The sequence below is a fragment of the Gobius niger genome (assembly GCF_951799975.1).
Source record: "Gobius niger genome assembly, chromosome: 10".
In the NCBI taxonomy this organism is placed as follows: Eukaryota; Metazoa; Chordata; class Actinopteri; order Gobiiformes; family Gobiidae; genus Gobius; species Gobius niger.
This window is the reverse complement of record NC_136861.1, coordinates 23,261,040-23,280,822: the sequence shown is the minus strand read 5'-3', so window position 1 is coordinate 23,280,822 and position 19,783 is coordinate 23,261,040. Positions and strand designations below refer to the sequence as shown.

Below are 19,783 nucleotides of genomic sequence, written 5' to 3'. Positions count from 1 at the left end.
GAGCATCCGTCTAATATTTTCAAAATAAAACTAATTGAATGTTAATGAACGGGTGGAGAACGCGAATGACGAGCCACAGCTTTATTTTGAAGAACTGTGCGGCTTCACTTCCGCAATAGTTTTATAGGTTTATGGCTCGTTATCACGGTATATGGGCTCGACAACAGGGACGTATCACCTGCAATCTTCAAAGTGGGTGTTTTTATTTTATTTCATTACAATAATTTAGTTTTGCTTTTTGCTTACAGAGAGCAGGGGGACTTTGAGATGTTGTTACATTGTCATAATATAAAGGTCATTTAAAATTAATAATGATACTTGAATATGCAAATCTAACCAAATGCAATCCACATACATTTGAGACAGTATTTATAAGCATTTGCATAAAAAAAAAATCCTTTAGTCAAAAACAAGATCCAATGTGTCAAAGAGCCCACTGGAGCGTAAAAACCTTTGACATGGGCAGTGCCAGCTTGTTTATAGTTAATGCCTGCAGAGAGAGACAAATTAGGAAAGTCAAAATTTGAAAAAACAACAACAAATAACCGTCTAATAAAACATTAATAGTCATTGGCCGTTTAACCTAAGAGCAAACAAAAAAAAACGTACTTTTGTGTCACTGCGGTAGGAAAAATCCATGACTTTCTCTCCATTGGCCAACACATACTGAGGCGGGGCAGGAACACCAAACACACGCACACCCCCCAGGACCAGTCCGTCCAGGTCCCCATTGAGTCTCACAGGGTCACTTACAATCTGTGCCTGAGAATACAGTACAACTAGTTTCATCGTTCTTCAATGACCGATAAACAACGAGTCACTGCATGGCTATACCTGTCCCGCAGTGAAGATGATATAACTATATCTTTTTTTCTCAAATGTGTCAAGGCTTTCGCCATCATCCCAGAACAGGTCGCCCCATGCCCATCCTCCTGCTGTCAGCGCAACAGTCAGAAAAAAGGGATTGGTGCGGGACGCAGACGTTGTCAAAGCAGGCTCCTTGAGAAAATATCCATCAATTTGTGTACTGTAGTTTTTTAAAATATGATATTGGTCTTTTTCTCTTACCTGCTGAGGTATTATGTGTCCTTCTCTGACATGAACATTTATGGTTTCCAAAGGTGCTGAAATGAGTAAATATTGACCCTTGCTGTAGAAAGGTTGACCCTAAAGGCATACAAAGGATTCCCTCATCAGGCAAATATAGAATTTCATTTAATTATGGACTCGCAAATGAAAATCAAGCAGGGAGATAAACTGTTGTATCTCATTGTTACCCTTATCTAAAGTATATATGGATTTAAAAGCGATCAAAGTGCATAACTAGACTGTAATGTGCATAGTACTTACATCCTCCAGACTGTACCAAGTGCCAAAGGGGAGGTAAGCTGGAAACTCCACCACCCCTTGCTCTAGGACAGGGCTGATGAGAAGCGCACTGCCCCATAGGAACTGTCTGTCAATAGCCTGGCAGTTAGGGTCTGAGGGAAATCTTGGAGAAGGGGATGCCATTTCAGAACAAAATACAAACATAAATTTACATTCAAACTCAATAAGAGTCCCAGGGAGAACCTACTCGACAAAGAGTGGTCGGGCTACAGTCTCAGCAGAGATGTGTGCGTGATGAAAGAGTGTGTAAAGGAATGGAAGGAGGGAGTAACGCAGGTTCAGGACACTCCGCATGGCTGACTGGGCATTCTTTCCAAACATGTAGGGCTCCTGAGGCTAGAAAACATAATAGACAAGAGCTCTGCTTACACCTATTCAAAAACAGATGAGAATAGACTGGTTTTGAGGAGAGGAACCCCTGACTTGCCATTCAACATATTTTTTGGTATCTTCTTTTATCTGCTTTTAGTGTTTAGTGTTAGATTTTGTATGCTTTTAATGAATCATCTTTCAATATATTATGCATCAGTCTTACAAGGCTTTACCCAGTACTGATGGTAAGCTACCTCTTTGGGGTAAAGATGTGTCCCTGGGATCCAATAATCAATATTCTACTCTGAATGAACTGTCAATGGACACATTTTTAACAAATAGTTCCAGTTTTGTGTTTGAATAAATTCTCAAATCATAAAAGGCTGAAAAATGTTAAACTTTGAAGATACAAATGAAGGGCTATTTGCATTTTCTTACTCGATTTCCCCTGTCATTGTGGTTCCTCATGAATGGGTAAAAAGCCCCGAGTTGCATCCACCGCACACATAACTCTTCGGTCGTATTGTCATCAAACCCACAGATGTCTGCCCCCACAAGAGGCACCCCAAAAAGACCAAACTTCAGGACCGCTAGATGGGAGAAAAAAAAAATCAAGAATTGTGCTGTATACTGTTTGCCCATATAGTATTTTCTACCTGCCCCCAAAAACTAGTCAGTAATTTCTATTTTGTAAATAACTGTGCATTTCCTCACAAGGGATAGAGTATCGAAGCTGCTCCCAGTTACTTTTGACGTCCCCAGTCCACACTCCAGAGAAACGTCCAATCCCAGGGAAGGAGGATCGAGACAAAACAAAGGGTCGTTTTCCCTGAATATTTGTGAGTGCCCTTAAGTTGAAGTTAAAAAAAATATGAATTACAAAGCATACAAAAAAGTAATAGTATAGTTACAGAAGGAATTGTTAAGTGTATGCTTTTTCTGCTTACATAAGTTGCTTACTTGTGAGTGGCATATGCTTCTGTCAAACCATACATATTATGCAGGTTGTAGTGGGTAGACAAGTGTTGCTGAGCAGACATACAAAGTGTTTTGGAATTTAAGTGGCCGTCAACAACCGCTGTGGGTGTGAAATTAAGAGACAAACATTATAAACTTGTACAGTCAATTATCAGGTTATGTTTTGTTGATTGTTCAGGCATGTATTTTAAGATTGTCAGAGTCAATTCAAATTTACTTTGGACCTTCATTTGTAGAGGAACTCGCAGTAGGGACCCAATAAAAACAGCACATGTACTGACATACTTCATCACAATCAACGTGATGTTTGATCATTTGAATATATGCCATAGAGATCTACTCACATGGCGTATATGGTGGATTCTCAAGATCACTGTCAGGGCAGCCATCCACTGAGCCCTGTACAAAACTGGAGGGTTCGTTCATATCCTAGAAAGAACATAGGCATTCACCATAGTCATATGCTTATATGAAAGTAATTCAGGCAAAAAAACAAACTGTTTTTTTGTTGTAGCTGTTACAATTACAAAGAATAGCAATAGCATGACTCACGATCCACAGGCCGTCCACAGACACCGTTGAAAGAAAATCTTCAATGCAGTCCTTCCACCATTGTATGGTCTCTGCATTAGTGAAGTCAGGAAAGGCAGTTGGGCCGGGCCACACCTGAAATGTACAAACAAACATTAAAAAAATATACACATATGTTATAACAAAACATTAAAGCGATGTAAATTAATTGAAAACGTAACTCAACTTTTCCTATAAGAATATCTCCAGTGGTGTTTTTGATAAACACATTTCTTTTTAATCCATCATCAAATGGAGGGTATGATCCAGGAGGGCTAGTGGTACTAATACCAGGATCCTGTGGGGAAAAAAACATATATATATTTTTAATATTCTCAGTTTGAGGCCATTGCTGTTAAGGCCATTGCTGCCATCTAGTGGTGTTATTGTATCAAAAAAAATGAGTAAAACCGCCACACCAGAATGAGGACATATTTTAAGCCTCTTTTATGAAAGTCCTGCACCATCTCCGGAAGGTCACCAAAGCGCCAAGGGTCAAAGGTGAAGACCCTGCGATCATGTGCATAATCCAGGTCATTCCACTGTACATCCTGTAAAGTAAAATGATTCAAATTTACACCATAGTAAATATTAAATCAAAAATGTAAGTTTGTGTTGACAAAGTTGTGTTTAGTTTACCATGGGAAAATTGGCATCATGCATGCGTTGTACCACTCGCCGGGTTGTATTACTGGTTGTGTATCCCCAGCGACACAAGTGAAAACCAAGAGCCCAGTAAGGAGGCATCATTGGGTAACCTAGAGATATATATGATTTTTAACATAAATAGACATTTTGTCACGCAACAAGGTATCGAAAATTAATGAACCAAATGAAGCAATGTAGCATTTTAGATTGTTGTAAAACTCTGTTGTGTGTTTATTACAAAGATAATTATTATCACAGGAAACAAACATACCGATAACTTGAAGATACTGGCGAATGACACTTTCTGGATCGGGTCCCATGAAAACATACAGATCCAGGATTCCACCAACAGCGACCCACGTGAGAGCAGGAGTGGGCTGAAGTATCCCCTCTTCCACATAAATTATAAAGAATGAAATAATAACAAAGAATCACATCAATATATTTTTACCTATAGCGTTGCTGTTTAGCAAGAAAACTCCGTGTGCAAATCCATCTTCTTCTTGGACTATAAAAAAAGGATGTGACCCGTAGAGGTTTGCATCAGCCTAGAAAGATGAGCACCAACATGTGACAGGTGTCTTTGCTACACCGTAGAAATCATTGTGTGTGTCCTACATACATGGGGATGGGTATCTCTGTTCCAAAGTATTAGAGAGGTCCAGTTCAAGTCCAGACGTAAGGAAGTGTAGTGTTCTCCAAGGCCCGACACAAAGGAAGAAGCCAGTGTTGTTGACAGCTGAATGTACTGGTCCGCAAATAACAGAGGACCCACAGTGGTGTTCATGCTTGAAACATACCCAGAAAGATGGTATCATATAAATACAGTATGTTTGTATGACATCAGGTTGATGAAAGGACAAGATACTTACATCACTCTGCCATTGCTTTTACGAGTCACAATAAAAGCAAAAGGATCATGTTGGAATTGAATGGAGAACAGGGCCATCTGTGACACAGCTTTCCCCCGGGGAGCCCATTGTTCACCTGGCAGCTGAACCTCATACCTTTGAGATGAAGGGTCTTTTACCTTACAACAGATATAAATTCCAGCTTGAGAGTAAAAATGTTGCACATCAGAGGAAGCTTGTTTTGTGGAAACACAACTTACAGTGAGATGTAAGCATCCAGCAGTCTCCTCTATGACCTCCAGCTGGAGAGTGGGTATGTCTTTGGGCAGGTATGATGGTCTGGAAAGCTTCAAAGTGGCTTTCTGACCTTTTTTACTGGGAGTAAAGGGACCCATGACGTAGCCAGGATACGAATATGGAAAGTAACACCAAGGTGGTCCTGGCAAGTCTGACAGAGGGGCATAGCAGCACCCCCTATCTTCGCACTCTCTTTGACTGACAACTTTATCTCTGGCACAATCAAACCGATGATCTATTGCCATGTCACATTTATCACTTTTAGTCAAATTGTACAGCATTTGTTCACGATTTTTGACATCTGAGTTGATGCTTCTCATTGAGTGTCCCCTCAGTTCAATTTCATTGTTGTCACCGTCATTAGCAATAATCACTTTAATCTGAGCTAAAACTAGGAAGTATGTAACTGAACCAGCTCCTATACCGTTGCTTAAAGAGCGCATCTTTATTTTGATAACAGACTATCAATGTGAGCGTTGCAGTGGCGCTGTTTTAAAGTGTGCATAGGTTTGCGTGTATAAAAGCCATTAGCAAACGTGTTTAAATACTGCACGATTTACTTTGACCAGTGTTTTTAATTTTGCAAAGTTGAGCCTAGCTTAGTTGGCTACGTACCACAGGGCAAGAAACAGTTCCTTAAATGTGATTAAGAGATACACGATACTTATGCTAACGCTACATGCTAAAAACAAACCAAAAAGTAAGGTAAGCACGAAGGGACAAAAATCTCAGACTGCATAAAGCTCACACAAAAAACTACCCATAATAAAGCTGTACAATTACGTTTTAACAACAGCTCAAGCTTCCAAAATACTGGTTTAAATACAATAAACCAGTAAATTACCTTGAACTGACTTATCTTAAAGGAATATATAGTAGAATCTTATATTGCTCTAGAATTGGCCATTTTTTAACTGCTATATGTTTAACCCCTTAACCCCCATCTGAACCGAGCACATTTCCCCAGTTATTATCCAGGCATTACCCAAATCTAAAAGCTTCTTGAAAAAAAGCTTCAAAATAAAGACAAAAACGAGAAGAAAACAAGGAAGAAAACACAATAGAAAAAGCGATGAAAAAGTAACAAAAGCCACAAAACAACAACAAAAATGGGCAAAAATTAGATGAAAAAAACCATGAACTTAACACACTAAGGAAAAGATCAATTTTGTGGGCCTTAGCTTTCAAATGAGGCGTTACACTGGCCTATAGGCAAAGTGGTGAAATTGCATTCAGTTAAGGCGGGTGGTAAGAGGTGGACGAATGGATCAACCGTAACCCAAGTATTAGTCACTGACAAATGTGAAATAGAAAAGTAATAAATGTTTATTGTGCAAATCATTAATTTACGTTATGTAGACACAATTCTGGTCTCTGGTAAAACAAAATAACATTGATTTCAAGTTAATGTATGGAGATTAGAAGCTACACAGTCTTTGGAAAATGTTCATTTCTGAGCTTGATTAACAAATTATAAGTATCTAGCAGCACAAGTTGGAATCAAGCACATTTAGCATAGTTCATATAAAGCGGTCTACAGCACGGTTGTAAAAAGGCACATCGGCCACATAAAATTTCCATTGATCCAAATTATGAATCAAGTCTATACAAAAATATACACTTGTGCAGTGAACACAGTCACAACCAATACTGTACAAGATTGCACAATAAAACTACAAATCTCGACATCTTACAAAAAGGCCATGTAGAAATAAATACCATTTTGGACATTGTCGTACAAAAATAAAAATAAAAACATCAATCACTTCACAGCCCTGCTACAAAAAAACTCAAGTCCTAGTTGGCCGTGGCAAAACTTGGTGAGTAGAAGGCACTTTAAGAAAGGTAAATCTGCATCGTCTAGTGCATCCCAGGCACTGCAGGCCTGGTCCTCATCAGAAAAGCAACTTTCCCTTTTGGGTCCACAGCTAAGGCATTGTTCAAGTCTGTGCAGGGGCCTCCAAATCTGGCTTCACAGAAACTGGATTATGATCGGACGGAGAAGGTTGCAGCAGTGGCAGAGCGGACTGCTCCTCCCTCACTGCAAATGTTTGTGCCTGTTCAATTAAGTTCACTTGGTCCACAGTTTCAACTGGCAACGTTTGCGATGAAGACAATAGTGCAAGGGCAGCCACTTCAGAGGCCTGCGGTGGCGTTTGAGAAAGTTCTTCCTGCTGTGTAGAAGAAGTCTGTGATGATGATTGTAGTTGGCATTGGTCATTTTGTCTTTGTGCAACATTGCGATCATGTTGAAGTTGTGTTTGTGTAAGCTGCATTGCTGGAGAGTAGTAAGGCAGGAAAGGCCTCTCTGTAGCACAGGTCCGCATGGCTAAGTATGTATGTATGAGTAAATGAGGAAAACGGGACGTGAAGTATGACACAAAGTCATCTGGGACTGAGCCAAGTGTCTCCTGGACATCGGCGGGCAGTTCTCGGTAGTGATGTTTCTGTTGAAAATAGAACAAATGGGTTAACCTTTCAATAAACTAAGACTTATCAAACATAACCAGAGAAACCAGGCATACCTTGTTTCTCATTGCGCGCAGAAGGTCTCTAGCAGAACCACCTTTATAGGAACGAAACTTCCTCAAATCTACAACACAACAACATCATCAGCGTTGGAGCCTGTATTTTACTCCATTTGTGCAAACAGTAGTCACACCTGTTTGCAGTGGTACAGTGATATGGGCTCTCCAGTCGCCCTTGACAACTGCCCTTCCCCCTCTTTCCAGCTGTCTCACAATTGGTCCGTCCAGCGGTTCCTTTTCAATTCGGTCACTGACATCCTAAAACATGTACAGTATTATGATCACACTCTGGATACTAAGGTAAAAAAAATATTACTCAATAATGGCTCCACACACAAACCTGAAAGAACTGCAGCTCCTTCTCCAAGCTCCAAAAGAAAGGGTGCTTGAGGATACACTCTGCAGAGGGCCTTTTAATGGGTTCCATACTCAACATTTGCTCAATCAGATCTCTGGCTACAATGTCCTCTGGTAAATGCAACAAAGTGTGCAAAGTAAGAAACATATGCAACATTGTTGTTTAGCACATACATCTATAGAACTCAAAGAAGAATTCCCACCGTGTTTATCAATTTGGAGATGCTCCAGGCTGTATTTCCCAAGTAGAATGTTTGCTTGCCTCTGTATAGATTTGCCAAAAGGATGGTTCCCTTGAGACACCACATAATAAAAGACACACCCCGCAGAGAATATATCCACAGCACATGTCTGAAAGAGGACATGAGGAAACTGGTCAATTAGTGGCATTAGTTGTACAACTTCTGTGGTTAGAAGTACATAGTGTATGTAAAGAAACAACAGCTACTGTGACAGTGTTGTTTCATTTGCTTACCGGGTTATCTATGCAGTCCTCACTGAGAACTTCAGGTGCGATCCATCCTTCAGTGCCGGGGACACCAGACCGTCTGCTGAAGCTGTGTCGGCCCACGGCCAGCTTTTTACAAAGACCAAAGTCTGAAATCATGGCCTTAGCGCGACCATGAGCATTGGGCATTGAAACTAAAATGTTGTGAGGCTTTAGATCTCTGTGGACTAAACAAAATTGCGTCCATTGTATTATTATACACATTATGATACATAAAGATGTGTTAAGAGCATGTTTAAATACCTATGTTCAGAGAATGAAGGTGAGCAAGCCCCGACATTGTCTGCTCAAGGAGCATGACTGGCTCAAGTCCATGGTGATCAAAGTCTTTCCTCTCCACATACTATACAAACAAAACAGAGTTCAGAATTACAACTAAACAAAACTATGCTTTTTTTTTAATCAATACAAAATAAACAACAACATTTGCTGTTTAAGCACATACCTCCTGAAGAGAAGCAGCACACAGCTCAATGGCAATATACTGGAACTGCCGGTCTCTCTCAGTGCAGAAGTAACGGATCACATTTGGATGCTCATCAGACTCCCTCAGGAGCTGAACCTCTCGGTCCGCAAAGCTGAAGCACTCAGGAAGGATTCTCTTCACTGCTACAGGCCTATTGTCAAACTGGCCCCTTTGTAGAGAAACAATACTATCAGTAGAGGACTTTACTAGCACAAGCATGAATGAAAAACGCTATACACAAACCTGTACACAATAGTTCCTTCTGCGCCATGACCTAGGACCTCTTTTGGACGAAAGGTTATGTTTCCCACTCTGACCACGCTTGTTTCCTCTTTAAAAAAACAAGATTATTATGTTTAAGTGAATGAATTTAAAAGCACATTTTATCTTAAGCCATGTGTTTTACCTCCATCGTCATGCTCAAGGGCCGTGCCTCCCATCTCATACGACATATTGGAGTGGTTGGAGGCACGGGGCGTGACATTAGGGCTGCTGTGGTCAGAGCCCTCAGAGCGAATATGGGCGGCATCTAGATAGTCAGCGTCAGGAGCTAAGGCCAGTCCCATATCTGCGGCGGGGAACGGCTGCTGTCTCTGGAGGAGCTCGAGCCTCTCCTCCATCTGCCTCTGGAACTCCTGGTGCTGGAGCTGCTGCTGTTTCTGCACGCTCTACAAGAGAGGAAAAGAGGGAAATCTAAGGTTCTGCCATAGGATGCAGTGGGCAAAAAAATACACAGATTTCCAATACAATAACACCTTATTATTATTTCTTTCAAATGATAGTTGTGCTGCTAAGTAAACTCTACAAATTTCAGTAATCTAGTGTATGTACATAACAGGCCTATTGGTGATAATAATGTTATTGTCACACTTGCCTTTGGGTAAGTAATGACAAAAGCCACCCAGCCAGCCAGGAGAAAGGTGGAGAAGATTATAGTAGCCATGTCTTTGAGCATAGAGTCGACTGGGGCCTCTGGCTTGAGGGGACGACCACTTGCTCCAGGTTCTTGTATTGAAGTTTCAGGAGGAGAAGAAGGTGGAGGGGTTCCATCATTCATTCCACTTTCATTCACCTTCTGTAAAAATTAAAAAGTGCCAAATCACAGTAAATGAACTTGAGGGCTTAAAAACAACAACAACAAACAAACAAAAACAGAAAAGATGATGTAATTTACCTCATCTACTTTTTTGTCAGTGGTAGGTGGGATGACATTGCCTTGACTGCGAGGAAAACTCTCTGGAAATTTCTCCAGAATCTTGTGGTGAGCTTCTGGAGGGGTCTCATGGTGACCTGAAAAAAAAATTTTTTTTAAAAGAGTTATTTACCAAGCTCATTTGCTCATTATTTCCTCACGCAGTCATGCACACTGTCAAATGATTAAGCACAACACATCCACAAATAGCTTTATGCAATTTTCCAGTTAGCACTTGTTATTTAGCGCCAGTATTGATAAATGACTCCCTTGGTCAAATATCAGAATTTTAAATACATCCACCAGAGGGCAGTAACACACACATTCACAGCAACAGCTTCATTGCTAGCATACCTATCAAAAGCAGGTAGTTCTTCATGAAGTTGAGGCGATTTCGCTCCCTAAGTGCAGCATTAAACTTGACACTTGTGCTTGGAGTAATGACACATTCTTTATCCTCTTCAGTTTCCAGGCTGTCTGGTCCCTCCAGCATGGGAAAGGTGCTCCCACGGGGCTGCGCACACACCAACAAACATTATAACAATAGACAAACAAAGAAAAGTCCCCGAGGATGTTGAAAAAAATGTGAGTAATCCTCACGTTTCAGAAACTATTCCGTTTGTTAACATTTAACAATTAGTAACTAGACCTATTAAATGGCACATGCTAAGGTCTAAAACAATTATCTGAATCCAAGTTATAAATATGTAATCTTTTGACTAGATTTGTATGTAATGATTTCACATAATAAAAAGGCAACAGTCTTTGCATCAAATATCCCACATGTTTTGTATTATTAGTAACTTTTCATCACATACCACCACAGTAACGCCATCATGCACCAGAGAGCGGGAGGCATAGAGGCTGCTGGAATATCTGCCTACATACAATGTGGCCCTGAGAGAAAAATAAAATAAATGATTTAGACCAAAGAAAAAAACACAAAAAAAGCCTGTAAACACATTTATAGCTGGAGAAGAAAATGAAACAATTCTTACATAAATTTGTTCTTGGGCTTCTCCTCTTTCGGGAACGGGTACTTCCATTGGGTGATGCGCCCTACATCCCCCGACATGAAGGTGAGGTAACGCAAGGTTTCCACGGCGACGTTGGTGTGAGGGACTTTTCGAAGGCCCTCACGCTGCCAGATGTACATGGCCACCACTGGCGAGTTGTAGTTTTGCACCCACTGAACATCTCCAGTATCACTGTCCACGGTTACCACAAGCCCATCTCCGTTTGACACAAAATGGGCCATTTCTGTTTAGGGCAGACCAAAAAAAAACATTTAGTACTGGAATTGATGCAATTACAAGACTTTTCTTTTCACAGGGTCATTCATTGGACTCTGAACTATATAACTATAAACTGAACTTAACAGCACCCACAGCCTTTGCATCTTTGTGTAATGGGCCTTAAATGTATATAATTAATCCAGTGTTGACTTACTGTACTTTGTGTCATCGTCAGGAAGTGTTGAAGCGTAATCAGAGTAAGTTGCGTTCCAGCGCAGCTCTCTGCTTTTGGTGTCATACATCGTAATGGTATACTCTGAAAAAAAAGAATTTTGCGTTATTGCAAACTGCAGAGTGGTGCACATTACAATACCCCTGTCTTTAGAAGATCGAGTTCCAATGAACTCTGGAACAAATGCTTTTGGGCAAAACAGTGAGCCAATACTTGACACCAGTGGCTCTGGGCTTTTATGCTCCGTCTAGGTCATTGTCTGTAGTTACGTTCTCACACATAAAGGAGAAGGGGGTAGGGGTAGTGATGATACAGAAAAACATTTAGGCCTCTGACAGGTTTCGAATAGTGCATTTGTAATGGTGAACCAACAATGTGTGGTGCAATTGAGCAAGAGGCCACAGACGGCGGAGGCTCATAATATTACATTTAATTAGTTTAAGTAATTGATCTATGAAGAAACTAAATGTTTTTAAATCCACACAGGAATTGAACAAGAGCACTGTTTGACAAGCTGTAAATGGGTGATACTTTTAGCTGCACTTTATATGCACCTGTGCGTCCCAAGTAAAGCAAAGACGAGGATGGACAAAACATCTCAGCAAAGGAGGACGTCAGGGTCTGCTGCTTTTCTCCAGTCAAGAGGTCCACCACATACCACAAGTCCTGCTTCTTACCTGTAGAAACACAGTTATTTCAATGGAGAACTCTTACTGAACACGTGGAGCATTTCAAAGGACTGTACTCTCAAAATGTTTAGGAAATAAGCTACAAAAGTTGGTTTCTTTGAAGATGAAGAATATACATCTATAGACCATGTAGCCTTTCAGTGCTTTGAGCAAGTAGCAGCTTCAGATGACTGAACACAAAGGGCACCAGAGATATGGGCACAGACTGTTACGGTTACTAGACAAAGGAGCCCAGTCACTTTGGGAGATTACATTCTCATAGTGCAGAGGGAATTAAAGATAAAGCCAGGCGTTCTTGACATGTGGCCTTCTTGTCGTTATTATCAGAGTTCAGTTCATGTTAAATTCCACGGCATACATACCCATATAAAGAACCCCGTCTGAACTGCGACATGGAGAGGCTTGGACTAGCTCGGGTATGGTGAACGGCAATTTCTAAAACAAACAGAAGATGTGTGGAAATTAATTTATGGGTGTGGGCTTTAGCAAGTGGTAGCATTCTTCATTTCTCGTGAAAGGTGAAATCGTGGTAATGCTTTTATTTAGAAAAAGGAACACTGCTTTTTTTTTAGCTAGTTCCTCTTACCGTGAGCCCTTCGTTGTTTTTTCCTCCAAGTGAATACAGGCTACCATCATTTGGGTCTGGCAAAAAGGCTGGCCTGAAAAAATAAATAAATAAAATGTATACACCTACAAAGGAATGTATAATTATTGAAGGAACGGCTTAACAAGACTAACAGGTTTACACTGGTCTAGTGACTTCTCTAACTGACATTTGCATAGTACACGGTTAGGTAAACGAACTTAACTTACTCTGCAACGTGTGTGGGAACCTGAAGAACCGGATCTGTCAGGAGGGAAAGTGAACATGTTCAATGAGTAAAATGTGAAATGGGAAATATATGCAGCCTCATCTTTTGAACAGGGTTAGACAACGACAGGGCCGTGAGCCAAATCTGGCCCTGTAGCGATATTTAAAAATCAAGACCAAAGTTCCCTTTAAATCAGAACGAATGCTCTTAATCATCAGTTCTTTAACAATTCCTGGTCACACATGATGTGCAAAACTGGCTTTTTTTGAAAAGTGGTACTATACTTTGAGAAACAATTTGGAGGTTTGGCTCCTGGTGTTTTTGACCCTCCAAAATGCTAAATTGCCACTCTCTGCTTTAGAATATAGTACAACTAAACTCTCCACAAATCCATGGCAAACACACTCCGCCCGGAGCTGTGAACTCTGAGGGCGTGGGCCAGATGGTGCTGATCTTTAAACATAGCTGAAGGGGGTCATCAATAGCCTAGAGCGGAGCGTAGGATTACTGAAAGATGGGCAACCGTCAACGTTCACTATAACACTGGTGTGATAAACCATTGTTTGCTGTAATGTCAGTTATACTATTAACCCAGTGGGTGGATGCTCAGAAACATGTTTCTCAATATGACATGCGAAAAGGCAGACAACAATACAATACATATTTGTGTCTGGGGTTGGCCTCATCCCTTATTATGTGGGTGTCGAATTGGAACAAAACAGCAGGTGTGTGCAAAGCCCGGCCCAGAGCTGCTCAAATTAATATGCAAAAAATCTTCCAGCAAAACAGATGAAGCGGAGGAAGCAGCCTGTGCCTAATAATTTGATTTGAATATTAAATAGGAACACAGACTAGTCGCTTTTCTGGGTAATATAAGTACTTTCTCTGAACCTTGAGGCTGGTCCATGGAGCCAAGCTGGTTTTTCAAAAATGCATCTAATTCTCAGCAAACAGTTCGTACTGACGCACCATTATCAAGGTCTTTTACAAATGCCGCTAGGAAGATAAGTATTGACATACCAGTTATGCACTACAGTGTAAAAGTCTGCTCTGAAGTAAGGTCACGCATGTTTTTTCAATGCCGCAATGACCCGACTCAAACAAAATATCTTTCAACTATGTCCAAGACCGTGTTTGAACTTTGCGGCAAATAAAAATCTTTCTCTGAAGTCTAAAAGAAAGCACATCCTGAACACTAACCAGTTTAGTTTAGTCATTTATATAAAATACGTTAGATTAGAGTGTGCACTGCACTACACTAGGTCTGGGTATTGCCAACATCTTCACTGTACAATACATACCGATATCCAAGAGTATGTCGATAAACTGTCCATAACACAAGACAATACATATTGCAATGAATCTTGAGAAAAAATATCTTATTGGTGCAGAAAAGAAATTCTGCTGAATATTCTCAGCAGTGAGTTTGCGCCTTGTGATCACGATACAGGTGCCTTGATACGATACGGGTATTGTCAAGTATTCTGTAACGATACTGTTTATTGAACACAGCCCTAGCCTTTATTGTATATAAAAACACTGTCCATATTATGGGTGCAGTGTTGTGATATGAAGGTGAGCCTCCCTTGCCCACTCTGTCCTTGATGTGTGTGTTGTAAGTTAATGATTATCAACTTTCTATGTCTAACTATAGACTCCCAACAAAGTGCTCAAGCAACAACGTGGCAATCAAGCATTAAAATCAAGCATGAATGCCCCCCTGCATCAATGATTAGTCCACAGCATTTTCTACATACTGTACCTTCTTTCAGAGTCCACTTGATAGAGCCCGACTTCTTGCTAACGGCATGAAGGTTTCCATCCAGAGTGGATACAAAAAGCAGACTCTCAGGAAGGGAAACTGTGCTGGCACTGCAAAAACAGCCCTGCAAACGCAAAACAAGACTGCATTAAAACGAATGAACCTGAACTTTACTATTTGTCTTATTAATGGGTTCACAACTTTTGAATCTAGATCATCCAGGATGAATTGGTGTCATCTGTTATAATATAACATAATATTTTGACAAATCAATAAAAGATGTGTCTGAATTAAGTAAGTCAAGCAAGTACCACTGTCATAAACAAAATATCTTAAGGAAGGAAGGACTTTATTTGTGTAGCGTCTTTCACAGACATGGTCACAAAGCACTTTACATGAGACATTCACGTCATTCTCGGTGGTGGTGAGCTAGGGGGAAACCTGAGTCCCCGGACGAAATCTACACAGACATGGGCAGAACATGCAAATCCACACAGAAAGGTCCCGTCCAGGTGGGGATTGAACCCGGCCGGGACCTTCTTGTTGAGAGGCACAAGTGCTAACCACTGCACCACCTTAAGTTGTGATAAGTACTGGATTGTTTCAACATTCATTAAGGTTTGCCTCTTACCTCAAGAGACTCCGTAGTTTCTTTAAGTCTTTCAGCAACTGTCTTAATAACGATCTAATAGGGAGGATGACTAATCACAGTCATGTCTTCATGAGGATGTGAGACATGCCTCAACTCTGACCATGTTCAAATCCAGGCTGAAAACAGTTATTTTTACCCATGCATATGACAACTCAAAGTATTTTATCTGCACTCTTGCCTTTTACTGCAATTAATGATTTTTTATGTTGATGTTTTATGGATTGATTTTATCTGCTTTCTTGTAATTCTGCAACTGTGTGAATGTATGTGCGAATTGTGCTCTACAAATAAACCCGTCTTAACAAGTTACACTTATTTTTTTAGATAAACTTTGAACACGGTGTGCCTGATGCTTTTAGTCGACAGCATCCACAGACAGCTTCTGAACCACTTCAGTATTGAATGAGAAATCTAAAATAGCACCCTGGAGGCAACACAACTGGCTCTTAGACATAATGCAAATGGTCCATCTCTAATTGCTTGTAATCTTTGTAGCAGTTAGTCAAGTGCTCTTGAGAGACACTAAACCACTTATGCTGCTCGTTTTGGTCGTAACATGTGGTCGAGAGAAAGCAAATGCAACCATCCAAAAGAGCTGCATCCGAGAGTGCTCCTGTTACTTTGCAAAGACATGCCCAAGGCCCGTGTGGTGGTATTTATCCAAGAAGGTTATCTACTACAATGTGGATACAGGATAGGAAAAGGAGCATAGCTTTTAGTTGTTGCACTTACTTTCACAAAGTTTGCATGAAAGTTGAAAGAATAAGAGTAACGAACTGTAACATTTTTCACATTAACAAAGGAAAAGGAAACTTCACTGTGCTTTCAAGAACTGTATGCACCTGTTACAGTTCCCATCAACAGGCAGCACGTGCACCACATAAAGCAGGAGCAAATATCTATTATTCTAGTATAATAACAGACAGTGAACTAGACTGCATCCTCATCCAATTCTCCTTTTGCTACAGTGAAATGTTAAGCTGTTGCACAAGTGTGTTACATAATAAGACAGAACTGGGCGAAACCGAAATCCGGGCCAAATTTGAGGCTTGTCTTTTTGTTAAGGACGGCAGACGTTGTTTGAAGAATCCGGAAACTAAAAAGGTGCAAAACATCAATGTGAAAACAAAGACTAAACCAAGTATAAATCTTAAACATAAAAAGTGAAGTCGCTTAAATCTGAGCAGTGCTTTTAAGCAAGTGGTGATTTAATAATACCGTGAGTATCAAAAGTCATCATATGTCAACTCAAACCAGCATGTAGCGGAGGCGGTATGTGCTTGCACTTTGATTCTGTTCATCCTCACTAAAAACGATTGCGCCACAGATTGGGCCCTGTGGTGGGAAGTGTGATGCGGTCTATTGGTATCGAAAATATGTCGCAACATTTATATATTCAACTCATGTGTGTATTAATCCATCTGTCATACTCACGCAACAGAGTCTGCTAATGTGCTAAATGTTTGAGTAATTAATTTCTCAGTCGCAAAGGAGTTTCTCCATCAGAGACAAAGAGTCTTAAGCCGTCATCTGTACTTGGTAGTTTTTTGTTGGATCGTTGCTCATCCAAGAAGCGAAAGAATTAGTGCTGGTGAAGCTTCTTGGATGAGATGCAAAATGTCCAACACTTAAGCTTCTAGGTAGAGATGACAACTTAAGAACCTTTGCCTATAATATGCAAACCCATTTTAATAGTTTCTAATCCATTAACTTCTTATTACCTCGAGCAATATCGGTGCATGTCTGCTCCTGGCATTCTATTGCTTCATTCTCAAAAATGTCACGTGTTAGTCCTCGCTCAGGCACACATTTCAATCTCCCATTGTGATAAGATAATAGCAGATCACATTTTCACTCAGACGTGCATGCTTGGGGGCATTCACAGTCAATAACACTGAGCAAACACGTGCCGGTACTGACAGGAAGTCAAACTTTCAGTAACAAAGTTGTTGTCAATTGAGGAAGTTATGCATTGAGCAAATTAAAGCTAAATGTTCATGTCTTTTACACTACAGTCAGGATTAAAGTCTACACTTGTGAGGCTTTATCATTTGTAACTCCATTTGCGGAGACAGCCCATGGGCAAAGGAAGCCCCCAGGAGATAATAAGGGATTAAAAGTCTAGTTAATCCAATACAAGGCTTAGCAAGTGTGGCTATTGTGACAACATCTCCAATGGACTGATGGGAGTCTGAATATGGTTTGGCTGGCATGGCTTGAAATGATCTTATTTCTACAACTGCGGATGGAAAAAAAAAAGGGTTACAAGGTCGACATTTTCCCCAAAACTGCACAGGGAGCCAATAATTATCTTAAAGCTTTGCCAAAGTTTAGTCTAGAAAATACACACCATCATAACATGCCAGGGGAGAGAATAAGTGCCTGTCCCAATCAGAGGCAAGAAACAGACAAAACCACAATAATAAATCGGGAACAAAGAACAACCCGACTATTAGAAAGCATGAACACATAAAAACGACATTATTAACAAGGGAAGCAGTGGGCATGTAAAACGTTAGAGGGCATTGTATTGATCTAGATGTGTGGGCTGGACGTAAACACAAGAACCTTTAAACATACAGCTCACGCCTTTAATTCAAGATGTGCCGAGTCCACCACGATCTTGGCACGACAGACTCCTTTGTTTCAGTAGACAACTCTAATAAAGTGCTACTGAAGTGTACCTCACATCTTCTTTACCACTGAATGAGTTTAAATCGACCTACCCGGCTGCTAGCATTAGCTTGTGTCCACACAGCAGCAGCACGCGTGTACGTGCCGTGGCGTCTTTGTAATGCATTTGCAGCGCGTGGGGGTTTTCAAATAAAAGATTGTGAGGTTAAACTCGTTCGTTAACTCTCTCACCTTTTGCGGGACACAAAAGCAGCAGAGCAATGCCAAAATGCACCACACCAGGGCCCGACTGCTAATCGTCCAGTCCATGTTTTCTGGTCTCCAAACCCGAAGGTAGACAGCTGGCTAGTTAAGGCTACGGGCTACATAGACAGCTTGAGTAACTGCGATTAACCAGACGCTGTCAAAAAAAACTCCATCGTCTTGTAAACAACAGAAAATAGAGAGCCATATACGTATCTACATGGCATTTGAGTCAATTCTTCCTGAAATGAAAGCCGTGGGGGTTGGACTTTGGGATATGTGACCACACAGGCGGAGGAGGGGGGAGACGCAAACATGAAACGAGCCAATCAAAGGAGAGTTTCTACAACCGGAAACAGTATAAACCACTTCCGGTGGGCACTTGGCAACCAGTCTGCAGAGCACGCTTTCAGCAGCCTCTTTTAAATTGAGGGATTTGCTACCTTTTTGCACTTAATGAGTCGATTTTTTTAATGGTATGTAACAATGTTTTAGAGGTTTTTTTTGCTTTTATCTGAATGTTCTTATAGTTCTGATTTTATGTTCGCATTTTCACATTAGCGCAGTCGGTGTTAACCACATTTTGTAGGCCATGCTTGCTCCTACATCTCATCCGTCTTATTTTACAATAACTGGCAGTGGCGTGATTTCTGATATGCACTTTATTATGCTTATTTGTTACAGGACCGCTGGTTGGAGTGGATTGAAGTTAATGCAATGAAGATGTTACAACACGTGGTGGTAGCTCTCTGACAAATGGCCCATGGAGGTGAGTTCATGAGGATTAGGCCTAGTCCGATTGCTAAATGTGAATGATGATTTAAGTGCGTTAGACTTCTGATAATGATGAAGTCAACATTTAAAGCCTGACTTGTATACGGGCCATTGATTATGTTATTACAGTTAGAGGCAAAATCAATCAACTTTTCATTATCCTGCAGGTTTTGCGACTTGAAGACGGGAACAACTGTAAGGTAAGCATCAAATGGTACAATGACGTAAACAAATGTGTTTTTGGCTTCAGATCTACTGAAAAGAAATGTCAATTTGTATGTTTTGTCTCTCTCCAAGACCATGATCTGTGTAATCAAGTTAAATAAACAATTCACTCCATCAGTTCTTGTGTCTTTTTTGTTTTGTTTTTGTTATAAAAATAATATATTGCAGTGTGTCAGGTCTATGTTCAGCAACAGTATATGACCAAATGGATTTATGAATGAGGTCAGCTGACTACCTGAATACACAGACTGACCCGGAGGTTCATAAATTGGTGTGTACTCTTAATGGCAAAGGGCAAGATCCCAGGAATTATGAAAGAGTGGTTCAGGGAGTCTTTTGGATGTTGTGACGCCTTTGTGCAATGATGGAAAAATTGATTTAATACTGGGTAGAAATAAATCTTGTGACATTAGAAGCTTAGTGAAACCA

At 40.6% G+C, this 19,783-nt stretch overlaps 2 protein-coding genes across 2 annotated transcripts; both read right to left on the bottom strand.

The window, feature by feature from the left end:
* Positions 1-331: 331 nt before the first annotated feature.
* gaa (alpha glucosidase) lies at positions 332-5,732 on the bottom strand. Its single transcript, XM_079564668.1, has 19 exons — positions 5,009-5,732; positions 4,770-4,927; positions 4,520-4,685; positions 4,349-4,445; positions 4,169-4,288; positions 3,889-4,007; positions 3,669-3,800; positions 3,437-3,547; positions 3,232-3,345; positions 3,024-3,108; positions 2,662-2,779; positions 2,416-2,549; positions 2,140-2,291; positions 1,577-1,725; positions 1,351-1,492; positions 1,069-1,167; positions 835-999; positions 610-762; positions 332-490 (listed from the first exon to the last, which is right to left on the bottom strand). The coding sequence occupies exons 1-19, from the start codon at positions 5,486-5,488 to the stop codon at positions 425-427; spliced, it is 2,760 nt and encodes a 919-aa protein (XP_079420794.1). The 5' UTR covers positions 5,489-5,732; the 3' UTR covers positions 332-424.
* Positions 5,733-6,863: 1,131 nt separating this feature from the next.
* ern1 (endoplasmic reticulum to nucleus signaling 1) lies at positions 6,864-18,616 on the bottom strand. Its single transcript, XM_079564879.1, has 22 exons — positions 18,344-18,616; positions 14,827-14,950; positions 13,066-13,099; positions 12,839-12,911; positions 12,615-12,687; positions 12,118-12,240; positions 11,546-11,647; positions 11,095-11,356; positions 10,915-10,993; positions 10,451-10,610; positions 10,079-10,194; positions 9,779-9,979; positions 9,311-9,572; positions 9,148-9,235; positions 8,884-9,073; positions 8,682-8,781; positions 8,406-8,605; positions 8,134-8,281; positions 7,914-8,041; positions 7,708-7,831; positions 7,571-7,638; positions 6,864-7,492 (listed from the first exon to the last, which is right to left on the bottom strand). The coding sequence occupies exons 1-22, from the start codon at positions 18,419-18,421 to the stop codon at positions 6,986-6,988; spliced, it is 3,240 nt and encodes a 1,079-aa protein (XP_079421005.1). The 5' UTR covers positions 18,422-18,616; the 3' UTR covers positions 6,864-6,985.
* Positions 18,617-19,783: the final 1,167 nt, after the last annotated feature.